The sequence below is a fragment of the Pterocles gutturalis genome, unplaced genomic scaffold (genome assembly GCF_000699245.1).
Source record: "Pterocles gutturalis isolate BGI_N339 unplaced genomic scaffold, ASM69924v1 scaffold11496, whole genome shotgun sequence".
Lineage (NCBI taxonomy): Eukaryota > Metazoa > Chordata > Aves > Pterocliformes > Pteroclidae > Pterocles > Pterocles gutturalis.
Genome location: NW_010103107.1, coordinates 46,854 through 67,737, shown reverse-complemented (window position 1 = coordinate 67,737; position 20,884 = coordinate 46,854). Strand labels below are relative to the sequence as shown.

The window sequence follows — 20,884 nt, the reverse complement described above, 5'->3', positions numbered from 1 at the left end:
GCCTATGGCAGCATAACAACCCCTCTCTCATTAACATCAGTGCCAGAGACATGGAAAACAACAGATGTGACAATGGGTTTTAAGAGAGAGCCCTGGGATAGAGGTATGGAGACCTGTTAGTGTCAGTACCTGGCAAACTGGGGGAAAGCTTTGTCAAGACCAGCAGCAGGGAAGGACCAGAATGGCTCCCAGCAGAGGAAGGCAGCACCACACCATCACACCAGAGGAGCTGTGACCAGCAGAGCGATTGCCTACTCCATTTAGCAGCACTTTAATGCCAAAGGGCTTTTGACAAAGCCCCTCTCCAAGGCACTTAAAGCTGCTAGGATGTCACAGGATGAGAGGGAAGATCCTTTAATGCATTAATAACTAGAGGGATAAAAAAACAAAACCCACAAGGGCAGGAATAAGCCCCAGGTTTTCCACAGAGGAGGGATGTGCCCAGAGATCTGTACTGCTCGCTGTAATCATGAGTGGCCTAGAAAGGCATTTGGAAGCAAGACAAAGTTTGTAGGTGAGATAAGTCAGGAAAGTGAAAACCAGAGGAGATTTTGTATACATAAACATACACAAAGAGATATTTTATATATAGCTTATACATTAATAGCTATATATTGTAGATATTGCAGATGTTACAGCTCACATATACATAAGCCAACATTTACTATATACTATTTTTAATCTATATACACAGGTGTATATATATAAGCTGATGGCCATCTCCTTTGCTGCAGTCTTGCCCTGGGAACCAGGCACCAGCCACTCTCCCAGGGCAGATGTGGAGGGAGGCAGTTAGCAACACCCAATGCAACACAACAACGCTCAGGGGTCCACGGAGCAATGACAGAAGCATCTTAGCAGCAAGCTGAATGTATTCTTTCAGAGCAAACTAAGTGTCAAACCCCAAGCCTAGGCTCCACTACAATGCCAGAAGCCAAACCCTCCTGTTCTCCTGTGGGGCAGCTGGGCTGCATCCACCAGCTTCCCTCTGAGTAACACAGCAAGTCAGGCAGACAACCAGAACAGCTGCTCTGCACCACAAGAGCCACACAGCTTCCAGAAGGGCAGCGTGTGTTTGCAGGAGCTATTACAGAGACCCAAGTTGTTGCAGCAATTGGTATGACAGAGTTTAAAAATGAAACAGTGTCAGTTCTTTGTTTATTAGGTAATAATTCAGGCTCTAGTCTATTATTTTAACAAACTGATTGGATGCTTCAATTAATCTTAAAGTACCTGTTGGCCCCTGTTAGCTTATAGTACTCATTAGGATACATATATCTCACCAGGAATCTTGTTATGAAATAATTGTCAATAACAAAACACTCTCAGGTTGCAGGAGAGCACACAGACAGCTCACATGGCTTCCAGCTCAACAGGACAATCCTGCCTTTACAAAAGAGGAGGAGAAAAAAAAAAAAAAAAAAAAGCCAAACTAGACCTTCCTAAAGCTACCAGAACACTCACTGTGCTCAAAACAGCTTCACAACTGAGTTAGGCCACTAACAACCCTCGCCACTCTGATTAATACCAACATTTGGTTTCTTGTATACGATAAATCTCTGATGCAAAAAGACACTTTACATACCTGTAAGGCAGTACAGAACAGCTCTCCAGTCTGCTCAGCTTGGGAAGTCCAGCACCCTGACCCCTCTCCCAAAGACTCTGCAGAAGAGGAGCATTTTCCCTTTATCAGTATTTCTGAGCTGATTTGAAACTCTCAGCAGCTGAGAGCTCTCAGTTAAATGCCTCAGGTAGAGCTGCTAAACATTCTTTAGGCTAGAAACCAGGAGAGAACCAGTGCCACAGCATTCTCTTTTGCAGGCTCTGGCTATAGCAGCTCTGGCAGGCAGCAGGCACATCTGGAGCATGGTACCACCTAGGTTTTTTAAGAGAGGTTTTTCCACCATGTTAGATGTATGCATCCAACATCATAAGAAAAATGGTCACTTGATATTTCAAAATCCCCAAACCCAGTCTTGAGCTTCCTTTAAGTCCAAAGCTCCCTTTCCTCTTACACCAGCAATCTATTTACTCCCCAGAGGAGGTAAATCCCCCTGGACCCTGTACCAGGCAGTGGAGACCTGCCTCCTCCACCACATGTGCTGCCTGCCTGTCGTGGGACACCAGCACATCACCCACACCTCAGCCCTCAAACACCCACCCTAGCTCTGCTTTGAACCCATGTGCTACCCAGGCTGTGGGGCTGGGACCCCCTCTCCCTCCTCGGGGGGCTCTGCAGTACCCTTGGTCCTCAAGCAGAGCCCAGCATATCCTGGGGTTTGCTGGATGAATTCAGATGCATGTAGAAGGGTTTTCCTTTTAACTCAGCTCTGCTACAGGGACAGCTCTCCTCATCCTCTGACAGGGTAAAAAGTCTGCGGTTCTGTGGTCTCAAGGGCTATCATAAATATTTGAGAAGAATTAAGCATTGCTTTTTCGATTTTATATGCTTACCTGCTTTTTCCCTCACCTATACTTGAGCAGTCCCGGCATTACCTTGCCTCAGGAGGCATTCAGCAGAAGGCTTTAGGTGCTCATTAATTAATGCCTCATTTGTGTGGGCCTCTGCTAAAAATTCTTATGCAAATTGCTCTCAATTTGTGTTCTGTTTTCAGCTGATCTAAATCCCAGCACTAAAAAGCCAGAAGAGGAAAGACAAATTGGGGAGTATATGCGTAGGTAATAAAGCTTTTCTCTTCCACAGAGGCTTTGCAATAACCTGGGGTCATGTGTACTACAAGCATAAATTTAGAAAAGTGATAAAGAGTGCCGTAATGGCTGAGTCTTGCAGAACACAAGAGCTGCTGTTGGAAAGAAACAACTGATAAACACTCACTGATGTGTTGGTTATTAATGGGATGTTTTTATATAAACTCTTCTTCCTCTAGGAATATGACAGATTTTTTTACCAGAGAAGAAAGAGCTTTTCTGTATCATTTAATCATTGTGTATGTTGCTTGGTATTAACACAGCATCTGACAAAGCCACGTCTAGTGCGACCTGTTTTTAATTTGTGCTCTTTATTACAGTTTGTTGTAGCTGCTTGATTAAAGTTTGTCAGGGAAGTAATGAGCCTTATTTCCGTAGTGAGATCATTTTAATAAGAAGGTAATTTTGCAATTTGTTTTAATTAATTAATTAGGCAAAACCTTATAAAATCCACATAGCTGGCTATAAACCCAGGGGGGCTGTGGCACCAGCTGCAGTATCCAAGAAAAAAGGATGTTTCCCTGTTGGTGTTTTGTTCCCGAGGTGGTTTTTGCCCCTGCTGGATTTGGAGAAGCAAAGCGTCATATAATGCTTAACCTGGAGGTCTCTGCTAGTGCATGTTGCCTCCAAACAAACCCCAAAGGGCATCATGTAAGGATGGAAGCAGAACAATTAAGTAAAGAAGAATCCACCAGTGCATGTGGGAAACGTGTTGATATTTGTACACTGGCTTCCTCCAACAGCCCCAGGCATCAAAGTAATCTCATACTCTTGGGAAAAGGAACCAAAGAAGTGATGGGAGGGCTCTCTGGGCCACCACTGGAAGAGAAGGAGAGGTCTCAGGGTTTGGTTGTAGATCTTTATACTTGACCCCATTGTAAAAATACTTGGGCCATTTCCAGCACTAGCCAGCTTTAGTTTTCAAACTCAAGCAGAGACCTAGCACACATCAACTTACCCAGTCAAAGAGCTGTCTTGGCTCTAGCTGCCTTTCCAGAGAGCTCATTTCATTTTGTAACACTGACTGATACTTAACAAGCCATGCAGTAATCACACACAGCAAGGTGAGACTTTCACCAAAGATCATTTACTGCGATGCTTGTTCTCCTTTGCCCCACTGATGCTAGGGTGCCTGGAGGCCAACCGGCTGCTGTGTGCAGGAGGTTGCAAGGGTGGAAGAGCTCCTGGCATCCCATACGTCATTCCTTGATCATCTCAGGACAAGCGGGGGCTTGATTTTGCCCACTGATGAACTTCTGCATCCATTTGGGCTGATGTTTTTACTGGAGGGTTAGAAACACACCCACTTGAGGAGCTGCTCCCCTCCACCCAAGAGGTCCTGGCCTCTCCTTGATTTTAGGAGCAGCTTCTCAGCTTGGAACGATGATGGATATGCACAGCCAGCCTCTTCTACAGACTTCCAGCACTGGGCTTGGGCCGATCTCATGAGTTTCTTTACGTTCAGTTTGGGGGATCACGGTCCCAGCCCCTCTGTAGGTGCTGGATGCTGGGACTGCCTCTCACGATGGCTATGTATAGCATAAACCCACTCCTACAATAACAATGAATAAAGGATAAGTCCCATGGCTCTGAATCTATGTCTAATGGCTGTTTTGGGGATCAGAGAGACAGCCTGATATATCTGTCTGCTGAACATCATTTGCTGTTTACCTTTGCTGGAGGAGGACTCAGAACTAGGGCTATGAACACTTGCAGAGTGAGGGAACTGCAGATGAACAAAGTGAGGAGAGAAGACACAGCTTCACAGGAAACCTTGTAAACCACTGACTGCAGTAAAAGTCGGTGCAGGAATGAAAAGCTGTCAGATGTCAAAAGCCATAAAAACCACCATCTCTTCTTTATCCAGCTTCCCTGACTGAGCTTGAAACAAAGAGGTTTTCTTTTTTCCAGAAGGCATTTCAGAGTGCTCCTTTGCGGCTCACAAACTATCACACTTTGGAGAGAATATAATACTGGGACAAAGCTTTTCATCTGCTCTGTAGTGAGTTCCTAAGGGGATGCACCATGTTGCATCTTTCTGAGTCATTGTAACACTCCCGAAGAAGGTTTTCCTACCATGTAGCCAGAATTTAACTGCTTCCTCGGTGGGCTCCGGTGCAAAACCTCCACCTCTCTCTGCAAAGTAACCTGCTGCACTAACCACCTGAGTGCATCTAGCAAGCAGCTGCTGAGACACTTTCCTGGGCCACGACACATGAACGTACCAAGGTGGGGATGTGCATCACACACATACTTGCAAAGAGTGTGCACGACCAAGGCAACTTTTATTTTTCATGAAAAAGTAACACAACACTTACTTTGAGGGAGGAGGAGACAGGCAAAATGTCTCTCAGACTGCAAGGCTTCCTCAGGACCCAGGCTCCAGTGCTGCAGACAGAAGCTCTTACTGAAGGTGTAGTAACAGCGAGACAGTTGGGGACCATATTTCTCTTTCCTGAAAGATTTATGCAAAATTGCACGCACAGTGCGTGTGGCCCCAGGCTCCTGGCAGAAAGCTCAACGCGCAAAACTCTGCCGTGACCCAGTCCCTGAAAGTCAGCAGGCTGGGTGCGAGAGCTCCCCTGAGATCTCAGAGAGCATCTTAGAGATTAGACTGAAGTCAGATTTTCAAAACCTTCCAGGTCCAGTAGGCCATGGAGTTAAGGCCAGATATGAAGTAAGAAGTCATGGGGAGAAGCTGTAGGTGTGTTAATTAAAGTATGAGAACGAACCTGCCTTCCCAAGCTGATATTTTGAAATGGAAGCTGAAGATCTGAGGCTGAAGCTCTCCCTGATCCCCATTTCTCCTCTGGCAGTCATTTGAAAGCTCACATAATTACAGAGATGACTCAGACTTTTCAGAACAGAACTTTAAACTTATATCCAAAGCCTGCAGAGCCTCTCAGGGTGGCTGTTCACACCTGGACAGTATAGCTGCACAAATCCCAACCCAGCCCCAAGCCCACAGAGGTCAGGTTTTGACAAGCTACTCTTCATGCTGCCTTCACTTCTAGGGGTATCAGATATCCATGTGATGTTCACACTTGCAGAGGCAGAGGAGCCTGCAGATTTTATCAATTTGGCTGCCCGCTCAACTCCTTAGCACTTGCGTGGGCTCTGCTATGAGAAATCGATGATGAACTCCCATTGCTTCCAATAGGAGCAAGCTAGGAACACAATAAAGCACAACAGTAGCCTTTTAAGAAAGCTTTTAGCCAACTCCCCAAGGATGCAGCCAGACATGCTGTCTACGCCAGATCAGCTTCAAAGCCTTGAGCTGAGAGTGCTCAGTGCAGCCACAAATAGTCCGAGCTAATAAAAGAGCATCTTCCACAGCCAAGCTGCAAACTTCTGCCAGCTCCTGACTATAAGAAGATGCTGGGGCTCTTCCAAGTGCGTCCTTCTGCTTTTGAGAATCAGGTGGGACTTTCAAGGACTGACGCGGATCAAGCCTTGCACATCCCATTCACGTCGTTTAGAAACTCTTGCAGAAACCATCATGGTGCCTCTTGGAAAGCCAGTCTTCTGTGCGGGAAGCCCAGCATAGACTGGCATCCAGTTCCAGCTCTGCTACATGCGCTGAGCAAGGCACTTGGTTTCTCTGCACCTCTGATTCCTTCCCTACCACTTGAATAACTTTGCTATGGGGTTGTTCAGGAATTACTTCTTGCTTTGGATCTTCACTGTGCTTAGCACAAGGGGCTTTTGATCGAAGGCAGAGACTCGGGATGCAAGCGCACAACACACTGCATTAGAATAAAAAGGGTTTGCATACGATGAGATGACAGAGTGAATTGATCTGATAAAAGGCTCTTAAGTCATTAATTCAAGTCATGCAAGATTAAGAAACATTTCAGCAATAACAGAAACTGTGTTACGGCCTTAGCAATTTCAAAGAACTCTTCCTTAACTGGCTTCACAATATTGCCCCCTTTGGCTTTTTGTTGTAACAGAGGGATATTTGGAAATTTACCCTTCCAAAGTCACCAGTGGCTCCCAAACAAGGTTTTCAGGGCTGTGCTGTGTTTTCTTTTCTTTAGTAATGTGAAAGCCTTCTAAGGACTCTACACCAGTGGCTCCCAAACAAGGTTTTCAGGACTGTGCTGTGTTTTCTTTTCTTTAGTTATGTGAAAGCCTTCTAAGGACTCTCACATTCAATCCATCTTTCTATCCCAGAAAAGGAGCATCAGCGGATTTTTTTAAGCTTTCACAGATCTTCTACCTGGCCAAAAACCAAGGGGACAGGGGAGGAGACTGAGCGAAACTCGGGACACATTATCACTATGAAGCTGTGATACCTGCATGGATGAGACTACCAGATTAAGTCCTTGTTTCGATCTGAGGTGCTTGGTCAAGGTCTGCTTCCTCAGAGGACACAAGCCAAAGAGAGGTTTGCCCTCCTCATCCATCCCTGTGCTCCCATATCCCATCTCCGGGAGATCTGATGTGCACCCCATGCAGTCATCCTCGTGTATGGGGCCACTGGTCCCTCAGTGGGAGGCGGACGGGAGGGACATCTCCATGAGCAAGCAGATGGACAGGAATGGCTGCTTGCTGGTTCTGTTACTTCTTGCCACAGGTTTGATACTGCCTATTCTTGCAACACACCATCAGAGCAAGGGACTTGGCTAACACAGGTTTTTATTTGTAGGAAGACCAACTCCAAGCCAGGCCATGTCCTTGCTGAAGCTCAGACCCCACAGAGCAGCACCTTACCTGCTGAGATTAATTTCAAAACCCACCGCATCCATTTGCATTTCTTCTTTCAGCTCCATGCTATACCACACAGACACAGACCTTCCCTCTCAAAACAACTGGCTACTGGCCTCCTACTGCAGTGTGTCTTTCCTTTGCACCAAAATCCATTACAAAACATCCTCTTTGCTTCTGGAAACACTAAGAGCCTTTTTATGTCAAGGAGTTAAATCTTGTTACTCCGCTGGCATTAATTTCCCTCTTTTAACACCAACGGTTTTGATTCTTTCCTGTTTAAAAAATTATGCACCGAAGCTAAATCATTCTTGTCTTCTCCTTTCCAGAGAAGGGAGAAGAGAAAATGAAAAGGGCTGCAGTGTTTTACTGGCTCACTCATCTTAACTGTCTTGGCAGAGGCTTGTTAAATTTTTTCAGAGGATGTTCTGTTCCTGGGGTGTGAGAATGCTTTTTCTGCCCCAAAGGGATGTCACAATGGGCTAAATGTTGGCTCTGAGCCAGGACGTTATAGGCAGGAATCAAAGCAAAGATTAGGAGCACTTAATACTGAGGCTCTGGCCCTAACCAAACCCAGAGCTGGGTAGCCAGTATCACTCAGCTCCAATATAAACACTTTATTGGCCACCCTTTCCCCCCACCATCCCTAGTCTGGTCTGCCTCTTAGTTTATCTAGTTTCTCCTCTTCACAGTTTCATGAAACAGGAGACTCAGCTGCTGACACATTTAACTAACTCATCCCTTTGGTCACACAAGCACAGCGCTGCCAAAGACGCATTGCGAATGCTGGGCTTGAAATTCCTTCCATAGTCATCACTCAATGAAGAGGTCAGCTGGAGGAGGAAGTGAAAATAAAGAAATGCTCCTTTCAGAAGGGTTAATGGTGGCTTAGAAACCATGCCTAAAGTCAATGTTTACCAAAGGCTGCGACAGGTTTCGTGGTTGCTGCCAATTGTGCAATCCATCACTGGGATCGCTCTGCTCAGGGCTGACGCACGCTGGGCTGACTGGGAGAGCCCTGGGGAGCTGACCGGCCATGCCACGTGTGCTGCTGCCCCAAAGGGAGCTGGGGCTGCACACTCTTGCTGCGGTCTCCCCATCACCCCCCCACAACAGTGCAGGAGATGATGGAGAGGTCGGGGAGAGCGGGGGCTGCTGTGCCCCTGCACAGAGCTGGGCTGGGGGCTGTGCCCAGCTGCTAACTGGTGCTGGGGCCTCGGGACCCACCAGGAGCTGGTCTAGATTGCACCCTCCCAATGCATATACATAGCAGACATGAAGCCGTGAGCACCAATATTTCACTCCACGGACAATTTCTACGGAGTAGTGAGTTCAGCCAGGCTTGGGGGAGACTTTATTCCAGTTAAAAGGGACCAGCACAGGGTATCCAGGCACTTGGTGTGATCTCTGTGTGTGCTTCACTCCTGCTTTCCTTATAAAGTGCCAAACCATTTCTTCCTTTATACCACTGATCATTTTGTGGTTTTCACATTTTTGATCTCCTGCAGCAGGTCAGACATTAGAGTGAGACTGACTAACAAGATCACAAAATCTTCAAAATCAATTTTGTTCTCCGACTCCTCATCCAGGGTAGAAATTATTTCCTGGTATTTTGGTTTGTTTTCTTGGCCCTACGGAGAATTTTAAATGAAAAAAAAAAAAAGTTAACCATGAAGTAAAAATTCACGTATTTTTCTACATTCCCATTCAGGTTTTTATGTCCACATTCATATTAGTTTTTCTAAAGGTATCCCAAGAAACTCAAAGAGAAATATTATTGCAATCACACAGGAGAAGAACCAGTCCTCAAAGTTTCCACCTGAAGAAAGAGTACATCTTTTAAAAGATACCTCGTCATGACTGATATTCTGGCAGTGATGATGATGTAGCTGATAACTGCTGTAAAAAAATGGAGTCCTGTGTCTTGATAAAACTGTGGAGAGGAAACAACCAGCCACCCAACCCTGTTAACCTCAGTGTTCAAGATAGGTCCTCAAACACATACTGTGAAGGTCTCAGAAACTGTTCATTTTACAGACACCAGTAGCTGCTATTCTCTGTCCTGTTGGACATTACTGTTGGAATGGAAGGGATTTTAATAATTATGGATCATGTCTGTCATCCATATTTCCTTATTAAAAAAAAAAAAAGAGTTACAGGATAATTCTTTAGCTTAATAATCTTTAAAACATCTCATGATTACAAATTTGTTTGGCTACTGACACTTTCAAGTCCTTTTCCATAAGGTGCCTAGTTTCTAACTTGGTACCAATTCTCCCTCCCCAACCACTCATGTGATTTTGTTATTCTTGTCAAGAGTGTCTTTACTCCTAAACATCTCTCTCATTTACTTCCTTGAGCTCTTTTTACTAGTCTTACATAGTTTTTTCTAACACTTGATAAAACTGTGTTTTGATTTTTTTTTTAAATTTTTAAATTTAAGGGAAAAAAAATCTGCAAGAAGTTTACAGCCACAAGTGCCAATACAGCTGGTGTTCACCATACCCTGCTGCCACCAACACCCTGGGTGGGTGACCGATGGAGAGGTGCTTTCCACTCCCTTCCTCCCGGCAGCTCTGCAGCACGGGGCTGGCTCTGCTGGTCCTGGGTCAGCGCTCTGGCAAACTACCAAACGCCTAAATGCTGTCTCTTGTCATCATCCGTTTGTTTTTGTTTGTTTTTTGTTTTTTTGTTTGTTTTTTTTTTTTTTTTTGCAATTGCCCTACTTTGTTAACAAAAATGCAAGCAGGCACATCAACAGGAGTTTATTGCTGTCCCCCCCCTTTTAGCCCTGTGTTAGACACCAGCTCAACATAAAGCAACTAATTCACTGAAGGTGTTTGTACCAAATCACCGAGGTCTCACCTGTGGTTACCCCATGGACTGGTGCCCGCCCAGCCACGGGACAGAGCCCGAGGTGCCATTCCTGCACCCACAGCACCCTGCTGGTGCCAGCCCAGCGCCACCCGCTTTTCCAAACCCCCTCACCTGTATGAAACCCCCAAACTGGGTCTGCAGCAGCCTTTTGGTTTCAGCTTTGCTGAGCTTGCCCTCGGTGTCAGCAGAGTTGTTATACACTAAAGCCACGGTAGCAAAAGCTTTTTCAAGGTCTGAGCCTTTTCCTAGAGCTAGAGGGGAAAAAAAAAATTATCAGCCTCTCAGAAAAAGTGGCATTTGAGATATAATTGAAAGAAATATGTCAGAACCATCTGAGTGGGTGGAAATCTGTGTAGTTTCATTAAAGTTAATGAGGCTGAAACTGTTTATACCCACAGAGGACCTGGCCCAGATTTTATTTGGAGTGGGCCAGCAACATGCCTCATGTCCCACGGAAAAACACCCCAAAAGGGAGCTTTCAGTGCAGCAGCAGTAACGCAAGGTGATGTGCGAGACCCATCTGGTCTGTCCCCATTGTGGGCACCCAGCAAGGACCTGCCACACCATGGGGACGGCAACACTGCCCATCTTTGGGATGCATTTGGACTCCCAGGATCCTTTATCAGGGGAAACGCAGCCCACCTGGGAAGCCTGGCTGAGCAGAAACGCCCGTGTGTGAGCATCAGCGCTGCACTTCAGCATTACAGTGCACTGGGGATTTTGGCTGGAATATTTGGCTGGATTCACTGCCCGGCTCCAGAGCCGCATCCTAAAGACTGCACACTCACAGTCCTCAGGTACCACCAGGTACCCCAGACGACTGGGGTTGTGATTTGTAAGGGAAAGGCAAGCAGAAGAGGAGACACGGATCAACACAGGAGCACAGGGACCCACGAGACCCTCTCGTCTCCCATGGGTGGAGGGTCTGCTGTCACCAGGACTTGGGCTGTGGCCTCAGAAATCCTGAACCCCCAAGGGGCAACAAATGGGTCCCCTTACCTTTTATCGATGCCAGCTGCTTGGCTATGGGTATGCTGGTAGCGAGAGAGAAGAGAGGCACAGTTAGCACCTGGTGAATTGTGTGTGGACATATAGTTTCTCCCTGAGTAGGCTTGCTCATTTCTGTTTCATTGAATCCCCCAGGAACTCAGGGCTTCCTGAGGGAGACAGGCTTTCCTTCACAGCGGAAAGGAAAATGGCCTTTACAAGCAGCACACATCACACAGCTCCTAACGCCTTACCTAAGCTAATAGCCTGGAGTTGCTATTAAAAGTGCTTATTAAATAATTTTAAGAGAGGGGCATTGCAACATCCTTCAATTAATTTCTTCAGAAGATGAAAGAGCTCCAGGAAGTTTCTCAGTTTTAAGCCCATCCTCAGGGAAGGACAGAGGGGTCTGTCACCCCTCACCTACCAGTGCTCCCAGTTTGGAGCAGACACACGGCTTTTATTTCCAGCAGGACTCACATCTGCAAGAAGCATCTCCTCGCTTTTTATTAAAACATAAAGCCTTGCTTACTTTTGCTCAAGTGCTGGAAACTAATTACAGAGCAGCCAACACACAGCAGGAGAGATTGCTGGTGATAGAGACAAACACATCCAGATAATGAATTTCAAGACAAATAGCCGATCACCAGAGATACAAGGAACAAAGTGATGACTTACCGCTTGGGCATGCCTGCTGCAGCTGAAGGGCTTTTTTTGGTGGAAGCAGGAGCTGGCTGATTGATCGAGTACTGCTTCGTGCTGGGAATGCTTGCTCTGCAGCCACACATCTTGAGGCTGGGCTGTTTGTGATCTCTAAGCAACTCGAGCAATAGCCAACAGGTGAATTCAAGCTCTGCCCTGTGCGAGCAGCCCGCTGGCAGCCGTGCCCTATCAATAATGGAAACGCTGCCTGCTGATCATGGAGCCAGGCTAAAGCAGCCCCTGTAAGGCAGCTCTGCCGGGTTGGCAAGTAGCGTGGCTTTGTGGCTTTTATTTTATGTGAGAATTTGACAGAAACAAACCAAACTAAAGGAGCCTGAATCCTCTCAGATCTGTAGGGATGTAACTTTGCATCAGGAATAACTAAGACGCTGAATCCATTGCGCTATACATATTACCATTTAAATGGGAAAGCTTTCTAGCGTGGGCTAATGTAACTTGCCCCAAGCTATAAAGTGAGTTGTTCCTATAGACAGAGTCAGAAACCAAGTGTTTCCCAATTCCTGACCCAGCATTTATCCTAGCTGAGCATGCTCCTGATCTAATATTTATTCTCTCGGCGCAGTGCAAAGAGGAGATCTGTTCTTACTCCAAAGCAGCATCCAGCACAGAGCCTCTGCCTCGGTTTCTACCCGAACGGATGCCGCCTGCTTCCAAAAGCAGCACGGAGCCATATGGCAGAGCAGTCGCACATTAGAGGAACTGGAACGGCTCCGATGAACTTTGTTATTTATTGGCATGGATATCGCTATTAGAAAACACACAGCTTGTCACTCTGCCTGTCTCTGTGCACCATCTCCTTTCTGCGGACCCTTTGCCTAGAGGTGTCTAGACAGGATAACTTTGACCTAAAAGACCAAGCGGCCGTTTTAATCCCAGGGTGGTCTGTTAATAGATGGGTGACTTCAACTACCTCATCCAGCTCATCATTCCTGGTGAAAGGATACAATACTGATGTTAAAACTACCCAGAATGAGACTTTATGTAACAGGACACGCAAAGGAGACTGCAACAGATGGCCTAGAGAATTAAAATGTTTTCCTCATTTAGTAGAAGCTAAATTACTGAGGGCTAATGAATAAGGATGTTCATCACCTTACTGTTCCTGGATTTTAATTATCTTAAAAAGCATGGGAAAAGTGAACCTTTAATTTTCCATCTAAGAGTGTCATTACTCAAACAATCCAGAGCCTTTTTCTGAGACATTTAAGCTGTCTTAGATCTCTAGTGCGTTCTTTAGGACTGGCTCATGAATAAAACAGAGCCTGTAATTGCAATGACGCAGCCAAAACACATATAATCAATGCTCATTATCCCATCAATTAGCACACTAAAATTAAACAAGAATTCAGCCTTAGTAATCTGCCATCAGCTAAAAAAAAAAAAAAAAAAAGAGTCTTGATATCATGTTGAAGTGATAATTCCCTTTCACATTTGTTGAACCATACAACAAGGCATGAAAAGCCCCGCATCCCGGTTAATCCGCAGGACGGCAATGTTTGGTGTTAGCAACCAAGGTAAAAAATGAGAGTGAGAAACAGACTCTGTTGCATGTTTATCAGCTCCAGGCAGTGCTGTGAGCTGGCTGGCAAAGCTAGCACTCTGTGTTTTGGGCTCTTTCCACCCTAGATCAGGTTTCAGCCATCAGGTTTTTTTCATCTAACCGCCTTTTTTGAGAGCCGGAGCTCTGGAACAGGTGATTTGCTTTGCTGGGGCAGTAACAAGTTCAAGCAAGCCTGGGGTGCATTATTCCTCTAGGATATACTAATTAGTGTATGCAGGAGCCTTGGTGCCTAAGATAAAGGGTAGCACAAGGATAACCCTTGCCTTTGCAGATGATCAGCCTTGAAGATAGCAAGATTTTGGCTGTATGTGTTGCTTGAGTATTCTGGTCAGCAAGGTGTGCAGGAAGCCAGACCATCTGCTCTGTATCTATTTCGATACACACTATTTATGTTTGAAATAGCCAAGTGCTTTTAGTGGTCAAATTTTAACATGTTTCACATGTTAACAATATTGTCTCCACAAAAATATGCAACCCGACACTTAAAACTGCAACATCATTACAGGCAGTTCACACAAAATAATTACAAAAAGCCGCCATCTCCGCTTTGGGTATTTCCCCAGAGTTTTCCCACCCTTTTTAGAGTACTTTCTGCAATTCAACAAGACTTCTGTTGTGAAACATTTGTGTACGGTGGAGCCCTGGCTCCCTTGGAGATGCCCGTGGGACAGCGGGCAGGGCAGGCGTGGGCATGCCCGTGCTGGGTGGCACCGCCGGGGACAGAGGCACGGGGCAGTGCCTGACGATGCATTCACACCATTTGCCACTCAGGCTTCACTTCATCAGCCAACTCTTCAGCAGCTGCAGAAGTGCTGTTAATTTACACCCAGGGAGGTAATAGCTTGACTTCCTTGTGCCCAGAACATGCTCATTTCCATCTCACGTGACACATGTAGACACATGTATTTTTTTCCCAAAGAGCCAAGACTGAGAAGCCCCCCAACCTTAGCCCAAAGCAGGACTGGCTGCCACAGCCTTATATTTTCCTCTTGCTCCATGCCTTTGAAATCAATTACTTAACACAGGGAGAGCTAGCAGAAGCAGCAGGGCTGATGTTCTTGCTGCGGTTGATCTCTCCACACCAGCCCCAGCCTGTGCCCCCCTGTCAACGAGAGTGGGCTCAGGCCCACTGGGGAAGGGCCTTCTCCTCTCCTTCCTCCATGCAAAGAGGAGAGAGAACCCAGCGCAGGTTAATAAGCGATGTAACCAGCTCAAGGGATTGACAGCTGTGCTGCTGCAACGAGCAGGCTGCCTTGCACAGTTAAGTTAGCTCATGGCCACTGTACCCCTCCGGTCACAGAGACAAACAGCCCGTAGCTGCTTTCCCCATGCTAACATACTGCTGAGCATCCTGAAACCTGAGCCCCTGCATTTATTCCAGGAGACAGGGAATGTGAAGAATAAATAAAATCACAGAGCAAGTGCATCTTACCCATTTGCTTCTCCATGCCTTTTGGGGTGCATGCTGCTGCTCCCACCTGTGCTGGGATGGCATCAGTGATGTTCTGGGTGTCCCAGGAACACTGGCCTCTCGGCCATCACTGTTTTAAAAAAATGTTTCTTCATAGGCAATTTGATTTCACTCAAGGGTCAAATCTGCACCACTATTTATCTGCATTGGTCACATTGGGCGCGGTTTGCTGATGATTATGCGGTGACCATCCTGGACAGGCTCAGTGGGTCTGGGCAGAGGTTGGGGTGAGGAGGAGGTCTTGGCTGGGAGGCATGGATGGATCAGCCCACCTCCCCTACCACAAACGCGAGAGATAACTCAGCTCAGGCTGCAATTTATCTTTGGGGTCATGAATGATTAAAATATTTATGAATCCCATTGCTGAGACAGAGCAGGTAAAATGTCATTTAAGAAAAGCTATTAGAAATGGTCTGTCTGCAGGGAAACATCATTTGTCATCCCCTGTCCAGGCAGTTTTCATATGTGGTACGCCACTTTGGCCAAAATATGCTCATTCCTCCAATGGAGGCTGACGTGGAGTAGAGCAGCTGCAGGGATCCCCTGGGTGCAGGCACCCAGCTCCCTCGGTTTCTTTGAAAAATCTAATAGATGAGGGATGAACATAACATTTTTGGTATGGTATTCATTTTCAGAGCGAAGCCTGAAAATACTATTACCAAAAAATTTTTCCTCTGATCAATGTTTTATTATAGGACGTTTAGACTTTTAAAAGGCACCTATATTCACAAAAGCCTACAATTCTATTAAAGGAGGACATAACAATAAAAATGTAAGAAAAGAAACTGGTAGCTAAATGGAACAAATGGGATGTCCCCCTGGTCAACTATTAACATTTCATATTGAAATGCTAACATCTTCACACTAAGGATGTACGGCATTGACAAATGGCGGGATAACCAGCACCAGATAACAATACGAAAATGCGGATGATTGCTGCTGTTAGAAAATTCCAGGGGGAAAAGCTCTTGGGTTGATTGGAAGGAGGGAATAAAAAGTCATCCTGAAAAAGAATAGTTAAGTTAGGGAGAGCACAAGCACAGTAGCCCATCCATTCACATCTGTAAAGATTTTTACTCAAATCAGGCTTAAAACTATTTGACAGAGGACTAAATGCTTATGACGTGACATGGCATAATGAGAACTTTTTCAGGAAAGGATGAAACAATACGTGGCAGCTTTTACTCTGTAGTTCTTTATCTGCCTGTAATATTAACTGTGGAACTCTGGAGATACTGTCAGGAGCAGACTATGGAGAGGTGCAATGAGTGCTGCCTGCGACTGCCTCTTTCATCAGTACATCAGAGAATTGCTCATTCAAATTGAGAGCATATACAGATTGAAAACAATTAACCTAATCAGGGCAGGCAATTGCACTATGAATTAATGCAACACGAGAACAAACTTTCTCCAAGTCCTGGCCATCACCAAGGCTCTCTGATGGCTGCAGTGAAGGAGATTTGACCAGTCATCAGGAAAGTATCACACAATAATAAAACCAAAACCTGTCAAGTAAGGGCACAGCCCTGTGAGCTCGATTTGCATCTAAACTCATCCCGGTCTCCTTGATGTGCTGGACAGGGAGCAAAGCAGGCTGCAGAGCCAGTGTGTACCCCGAGTCCCGCTCCCTGCCCTCTCCAGCCCCTCTTCATGGAGGGGAGGATGCTGCGGCTTTGCAAACCGCCTCCCCTCCCCAGTCGAGAGCAATGGGGAAACCCTCCACAAGCAGTGAGCTTGCCTCTTCCCTGGCCTCTGAGGCCCCCAAAGATAAAGTCCTGTGCTCCCACCTCCCCTGCCACGCTCGCAGAGGTACCCACCTCTCCTCCACAGCTCTGCACTTGATAATGTAAATATGTTCCTGTCTTGTGTAGCTGAGAAATGGGCTATAAAGAGAAACACCCAGGAAAACAGGAGGGACAGCACAGAAGATCAAGGAACATGTTTTTTTCCCAGGCTGACCTAGTTATTTAACTAACTGGCAGAGACACTCACTAATGATGAAGCAGGAAAGCAATCAGTCTGCCAGCAGCAGTTTCACAGAGGATGCTCGAGTTTACTTAGCTATTTGTCTTAAACCCAAGAAACATCAAACATAGTCTTTTCCACCTTGCTGTTCAACGCTTTGCTATGCAGTCACTACTCCCGGTTCAAATAAACTTTCAATTTCTCAACGACTGCCAAAGGATGTGATAAGACTCGAATCCAGATGAACTCGGAGGAAACATTCAGATACATTTTCTTACACAACCCAGACAAATGCATGCATCGTTTTTGTTTTCACTTTTGCTGCTGCCATACTATATTAACCTGAGCAGCTACAGATGAAGAGATTTTTCATCCTTCCTAAATCACAGTGAAGACTATAGTCCCCAAAGGATAACAACCAGCTCAACTGTTCTGCTTGGCAGCAAGGAGATAATGTACCTGTGGATGTCTGGCCAACTGGGTAAAGCAAAGGGCAAGCCTTTCATGAAAACAGGTGCCTCTTTCGCTGCTTTTGTCAACTCTTCCACCACCTCTGTCCTTCATGAGAAAATCTTAGATTTGGAGTCATGAGAAAATCTTAGATTTGGAGTTATGCAAATACTACCCAAAATAAGTCATCATCTTAATTCTGTCCCCAGTGCCCTTTCTCCAGGGACGTCCCCTCCTGAGGGTTTGGGAGCTGCAGTGGCTGTGCTCACATGGTTACACAAGAATTTCAGCTTGTTTGAAATGCAGGAATGAATCTAAGCAAAACTTAAGTTTCTTACCCTCAGCATTGGAGAGAAAAGGCTGGAAATGGGACCCTGCTGATCTAGGTGGAAAAGATGATGACGAGAAAGCTATCTCAGAGATAAAACTTCTCTATCTACTTCTAATGGAAAGGCTTAGAGGACCCAACTTGGGATATTCCTAAACAACTAATACAAAGTGGATTTAAAAAAACCCAATAAAACAAACCAAAAGAAGAGCAGATACGGGACTAAGTAGGAAGGGGGCATGAAGAGCATACACCCCATCCTCATCCCTCGCCATATGCAGATTTCACTTTCTCCTGGCTTGCCTGTATTTAACTTTCTTTTAAAAAACAAGGAACAAAAGAACTAAAAGCCAAAATAAAAGTTTTCATTGACCCATAAAATTGTATTTTGCTCCCATTTGGAATACCAGGACATTTAGACATTCAGGTTTGTTCTCTCTACAGCTCAAACATGGCTTTCCAGCAATCCACAGAACTGAAATAATTTGCACAGCGCTGACAGGTGGAAATAGAGGTAAAGAGGCAGGCAGGTACTAAATTGCACAGTTTTAATTTTTTTTTTAAACTTGTGATACTGACCTTTGATGACAAGTGTCTGTAGCAGTGTCATACTCCACTGTACATTAAAACAATCCTCATAAAAAATTGGAAAAACAGTAAGAATATGACCAATAAGGTCAAGCACAGGAATAGTTATTTATCTTTAATAGTTATGTTAGTTATTTTGCAGTGACATTTTAATATGAACATACTCTGAAAACATGCATTGTATGCAATAACTTTATTAGGGTCAAATAGATATCACAATATAGATTCATCCACCGAGTAGCCATAAATTGGTTACAACAATCATAGAAGAGACTAAGCTGTTTTAAGCTAAGATGCTTTCAACATTACAGCTCATACAATAAGATTATATACTGATACACTTTGATGTAGAAATGCAGATGATCAGTTTTGATCAGTATATTGTGCTTCAGGCTTTCATTTGTGTTAATGCGTCCCATATGCTCTAGTGAGGAAGGGCTGGATTTCCCAGGGAGAAATCTGAATGGGCTACAAGTCTGGCTCTGGCTATTTTAGGCTGAGTTCCTCTGAGCCTGGGTTGTTTGGTCAATCCAGTTACATTCTCCAGTAGCACCAAGCTAGTGCTCAGAGCAGCGACAGAACAGAGGGATATCTAACGATCTTGAAACAGCACGGGTGGAAAGGTTTGCTTATTATAAGAGGGTATAAAGGAACATTGATGCTTTGTAAGGTCATAACAATACATGCGGTTTTCATGTTTTGCTGTATTAAGCAACAGGGCATTTTCACATGGTTTCGTATACTGATATCTGCACCTCTGTTATCTTAGTTAAATAAATACCTTTGTAAACATATAACACAGTTACTTGGTCCTTATTTTCCACAGGTCACATTAAAAGATTCACAAAACATCCATAGAAATAGTGATTTATAGAATGAATACTTAGCTGAGTTAAATGGAATAAACCATATATACTACTGAATGCCATTTCCAGGAAAAACATTTTAGTTACAAAGCATTCAGAACTTGGGTAAGCCATATATTCAACTCTGCAAAATATATAAAAGATGCATACTTCTTTTAAACATACATTTAACAAAATGTAGTGGCAGAAGTTGAGAAGTTCCATTTACACAGTCCAGACATTTGGTAGTATGAAACCGCTTATCCATGCACTGCATTACGGATGACTAAGGTAACTGAAATAATAGTAAAATCTTCTGAAACAAAAATGTATAACCAAAACAAATGCTCTGAAGAGTCACAGGCAGTTTTGAAAATTTAGGTGCAATGTTACATGCATGGATATATAGAATAATCTGTAGAAATAATAGTAAACCACTTTTGTTTTTCACCAAAATGCAGAAGGAAATTCAATTATATTATGTATATTAAATACTACAGACTTGAGGCTACAAAATGCTTCTACCATCTCAACATATACAAAACTACCATATAGTTATCTCTACAGTACATACTACAACACTGACTCCAGGTCACCACCTGCGATGAGCACGTCCCCTGTATCTGGCTAACTGGGGAAAAAAAAGGCCAACTCCAGCCCCCCTGCCACCTCCCATCTGTCTCAGGAGGTAGGCTTAGATCTTCAATCGACATTAAACACCGCGTTGCAGTAGTAATTTGTGTAAAACCCTTAAGAACCTGGCGCCACTGAAACTCAAGACCTGTTAAGCTCTCTACACGTGAGGGATGCTCGTGCTGCGTGAGCCCTAAATTTGATTAGCGAAGGAGGTTGGCCCGCTCTGGCTGTAGCTCTGGGACTGGCCATATTCACCCACTTGGCCATAGGAGCCTGGCTGGTTGTAGCCACCAGCTGGCCCGTAGCTGTCTTGGTTGTAGCCACCTTGGTTGTAGCTGCTGGACTGCTTCTCCATGGTGTCCGGAGGGTGCCGCTGGCCCGAGGAATGCCAGCCCGTCTCCTTAAACACAAACCAAATGTTGCCTGCCCAGAGGATAAAGTTCAAGTAGCCAAAGACCTAGGTGGGGAGAAGAGGAGCTCATTATCCGTCAGCCGTGGTCTCACAGCCCAGCCTAACCTTTTGGACCCTGCATGGTCCTGGGAGAAGTCAAGGCTGCTCCCAGTCCATCCTCCCAAAACCTGCTGGAAAATTTTCTCAGCTTTGGAGCAAATTCCCAAATTCACCTTCCTTAGCTGTAGCTCACAAGGTGTCTGTTTTTGTTTCCAAAAAAAGGTTGAGTTTTTAGGTCATAATAATTTTTTTTTTGTTTGAAAACATAATCTAGATTAAACAAACTGCGGAAAGAGAAAATTGAAAGAAAATATATAAAAAGAGATAAATTAACTGTTCCACTACCCTAAAGTAGTATTTTTTTAGTTTTGGGGTTTTTTTGGTTTTGTTTTGTTTTTAAATTCTGAAGACCAATTTAATGTTGGTTTTTTGAGTATTTTTAAAGGAACCTGCAAGGCACAAACCCTTTTCTTCCAAAACGAGCGCACAGACCCCTTTTCAAAAGCATTGCAGCAAGCAAGTGAAAACCAGCCCTGTTCCACTACCCTAAAGTAGTATTTTTTTAGTTTTGGGGTTTTTTTGG

At 44.9% G+C, this 20,884-nt stretch overlaps 2 protein-coding genes across 2 annotated transcripts in view; both read right to left on the bottom strand.

Moving 5' to 3' along the window:
- Window positions 1-8,891: 8,891 nt before the first annotated feature.
- Window positions 8,892-12,071, bottom strand: SNTN (sentan, cilia apical structure protein). Its single transcript, XM_010086569.1, has 4 exons — window positions 11,962-12,071; window positions 11,296-11,330; window positions 10,408-10,547; window positions 8,892-9,050 (listed from the first exon to the last, which is right to left on the bottom strand). The coding sequence occupies exons 1-4, from the start codon at window positions 12,069-12,071 to the stop codon at window positions 8,892-8,894; spliced, it is 444 nt and encodes a 147-aa protein (XP_010084871.1).
- Window positions 12,072-18,545: 6,474 nt separating this feature from the next.
- The window catches only part of SYNPR (synaptoporin), a 43,072-nt gene continuing 40,733 nt past the window's right edge, over window positions 18,546-20,884 (bottom strand). Inside the window, exon 5 of the mRNA XM_010086568.1 lies at window positions 18,546-20,307. Coding sequence (XP_010084870.1) covers window positions 20,041-20,307 — 267 coding nt within the window. The 3' untranslated portion in view covers window positions 18,546-20,040. The remainder of the gene's footprint in view (window positions 20,308-20,884) is intronic.